The sequence below is a fragment of the Dipteris shenzhenensis genome, chromosome 28, assembly GCF_047967505.1.
Source record: "Dipteris shenzhenensis isolate YYH24624 ecotype China chromosome 28, Dip_SZ_1.0, whole genome shotgun sequence".
NCBI classification, from domain to species: domain Eukaryota; kingdom Viridiplantae; phylum Streptophyta; class Polypodiopsida; order Gleicheniales; family Dipteridaceae; genus Dipteris; species Dipteris shenzhenensis.
This window is the reverse complement of record NC_141623.1, coordinates 40960893-40963841: the sequence shown is the minus strand read 5'-3', so window position 1 is coordinate 40963841 and position 2949 is coordinate 40960893. Positions and strand designations below refer to the sequence as shown.

Genomic DNA, 2949 nt, shown 5'->3' with positions numbered 1-2949 from the left:
CTTAAACCCATGACCTGAGCGTTGGCAACCCAACACTCAAACCATTAGGCCAAAGCATCAACACTCAAACCATTAGGCCAAAGCATCAGGGCGAATTTATTATGCAACAGCTTCCTGCAGCAAACACGCGGACGCAGATCAGGCCACTCCTAGCCTACTGAATCGATGGCCTCTCGAGAGTCCAGCCTCGGTCGCAACGCGGGGAGGCCCTCTAAGGAGGCACATGTGCCAAAAGAAAAACGAAGACCGAAAAGTTTTCAAAAGCGGGTTGGTGTCAATGCCAAGCGATTTGATTTGGCGACCACAAATTGTAGGGTCCTTCACCATCGAATTCAAGGTGAAGTTTGAAATCATCGAAATGTTGGACTTGAAGCTGAAGTAAATCAAGCAGCGGCAAAGAATCGTCACGTGCGTCTCCTTCTCTTCAACCTTTCATGGAAATCTTATTCCCTATATCATAATACCTAGCGATTTCACAACGCAGCTTCAAAGAACGGAGCACGACGGACTTTAGACATTTTACTTCTTGTCATGGGAACCACAGACGGCCATACGAATATCGTCCCGTCCATCGATCCCCTTGCCTCTACAATATTTGATAGTGAGGAGGAGGAGTGCCAGGGCCAGCTCCAAGCTTGGACTCTTACCTATGCTTTTCTTTCGTCCATGGCTGTGAAAGCAGCTTGTGAGCTTGGGATCCCCGACATCTTGGCCAAAGAAGGACGTGGTGCTTCTCTTACTCTGCAAGAAATCGCATCTCGATTGGGCACTTCGTCTCCCAACACCGACTATCTCTATCGCATTTTGAGGTTCCTGTGCGCCAAGGGAGTCTTCTCCCTCACGATGGGTGAAGACGCTTCCGGAGCGCCACAGCCCAAATACGGCCTCACTCCCATATCCAAATGCTTTGTGAAAGAAAAGAACCCGACTTCCTTGAGTCCCTCCTGCCTTTGGCCTACCAACAAGGTAAGTCAGGCTAACTACCACCATCTCTCAGACTGTGTATTACAGCCTGGCGTACCGTTTGAGAAGGCTCACGACGGACAGGACTTCTGGAGCTTCGCAAAAAAAAATCCCGACTTCCAAAAGCTCTTCAATGCCGGCATGGCGGGCAGTTCCGCAAACTTAATGAAATCCTTTCTGAAGCATTACCATGGGTTCGGAAACGTTGGGACAGTCGTGGACGTGGGAGGTGGGATAGGAATGTCGGCATCCAGGATCGCAGTCCAATATCCGTCCATCAAAGCAATCAACTACGACCTCCCGCACGTCGTGGCCACGGCACCCATCTACCCAGGTGAGCGAATGGCTTGTGTCTCGTTAGCTTCTCCGTAACTGGTGCGTTCCCCATTCGTTGGCTGAGATTGGAGCCCTATATTCATGGTGCGAAATCTGGTATGATCTGCAGGTGTAGAGCACGTTGGAGGGGACATGTTCAAAAGCATACCATCTGCGGACGCCGTATTCATAAAGGTAAGCATCTGCCTCGTTCAAGTGGTACTGTGGACGCCGTATTCATAAAGGTAAGCATCTGCCTCGTTCAAGTGGTACTGTGGTAGTGTTTTCGAGTCGTGATCAATCTAATAAGACTGATGTTATGGGACTTGTTTAACAGTGGGTCTTGCATAATTGGGACGACGAAGCCTGCATCAAGATTCTCAACAACTGCCGGAAGGCACTGCCCGAAAGTGGGAAAGTGATAATCGTGGAAGTAGTCTTGGAGGTGGATGAGAAGGAGAAGCATCCTTTCAGCGATCTGGGGCTAGCGATGGACCTGGTGATGGTAGCAAGCTTCCCAGGCGCAAAAGAACGCACAAAACAGCAATGGGAAGCTCTTCTGGCAGCTGCTCAGTTTCAAAAATACAACATCATCAAACTTCCTGACCACTTCATTTCCATTATAGAAGCCTTCCCAACCTCGACTCTCTAAGGATTCCACTCTGCTACATGTTTTCCCGGGGGGTTTTGAAAAACAAGGTTGCTTAGGTGAAACGTTATATTGATCCATTTGTATTCGTGTAATGCTTCAGAAGCGTTGAAGGCTTGTTTATGGTTGTCTTTGTGAGTTTTGCCTATCGCCATAAGTTTTTAGTTTTTCTTTGTCTTATAATGTTGTTTGCATTAAGCATCACGTGGGCAGCAATGTCGTACGTGGGCAGCAATACAACATTGCAAAGATTGGAGCAAAAGTAGCTACTAGATAGTTTACTTTGTCTAGGGATAGCAATAGCCAAGTCTGATAGTTTATAGCAAGGCTATAGTAGTGCCAGATCGACAAGACTAATTAGACATTATTATATGTATTTGAGGCTCATTGTGTATAATATTCGCCCCCTCAAAAACCATGAGAAGCTAATATTTCAAATGAATGGACGCCTTAGGCTCTTCTTACAAGATTATCTTCATTAACAAATGAAGAGATTTGTATGTATTTTGACAAATGCTCCCTTAATGCTAGTTTTCTATATTTGATATACAAAAGTTCTTTACTATCTTCATCATGAAATCCATGTGTGCAAACTACTCCACTACATTTTGCAATCATATGTAGAGAGAGAAATAGACGCTATGATGCCAAAAATTGATATTTTTCATTTGGCATTGGTATTGTTTTCTTCTATGTTTGATAAGAGTTTAAGTATCAAGTGATAGCCTAGCGGTTCTCACTTATTTCTATTTTCTAAGATATTGTATGGGATTGAGAGGATGAGTAGAATGGATCATTGTAAATACCATGTACACGTATGAATAATAAATATCTTGGTATGGGGTGAGAGTTATTTGTGTATGGGATATTATGGGGTTTTTAGAAAATAGGAAGAGTGAGTCATATAAAGAGGTGGGGTTATGTCCATGTGTTCCAATAATATAAGAGAGATCACATGCCAAGTGTGCGGAAGGCATGTGGAGGAGTGTGGAGTCAAGAGGAATCCTTCTACAATTCCTATG

General features: G+C 44.8%; 1 protein-coding gene across 1 annotated transcript; it reads left to right on the top strand.

Annotated features, from left to right (window-relative positions):
• The first annotated feature begins 340 nt into the window (after positions 1-340).
• LOC147883571 ((R,S)-reticuline 7-O-methyltransferase-like) lies at positions 341-2249 on the top strand. The gene is made up of 3 exons (XM_087399377.1): positions 341-1297; positions 1409-1473; positions 1616-2249. Exons 1-3 carry the CDS (start codon positions 532-534, stop codon positions 1928-1930), a joined length of 1146 nt encoding a protein of 381 aa, XP_087255503.1. The 5' UTR covers positions 341-531; the 3' UTR covers positions 1931-2249.
• Positions 2250-2949: the final 700 nt, after the last annotated feature.

Coding starts and splice junctions, on each gene's coding strand:
- LOC147883571 (XM_087399377.1), top strand. CDS start 532: ATGGGAACCACAGACGGCCATACGAATATCGTCCCGTCCATCGATCCC. Junction 1,298..1,408: donor CACGGCACCCATCTACCCAG/GTGAGCGAATGG, acceptor TATGATCTGCAG/GTGTAGAGCACGTTGGAGGG. Junction 1,474..1,615: donor CGGACGCCGTATTCATAAAG/GTAAGCATCTGC, acceptor CTTGTTTAACAG/TGGGTCTTGCATAATTGGGA.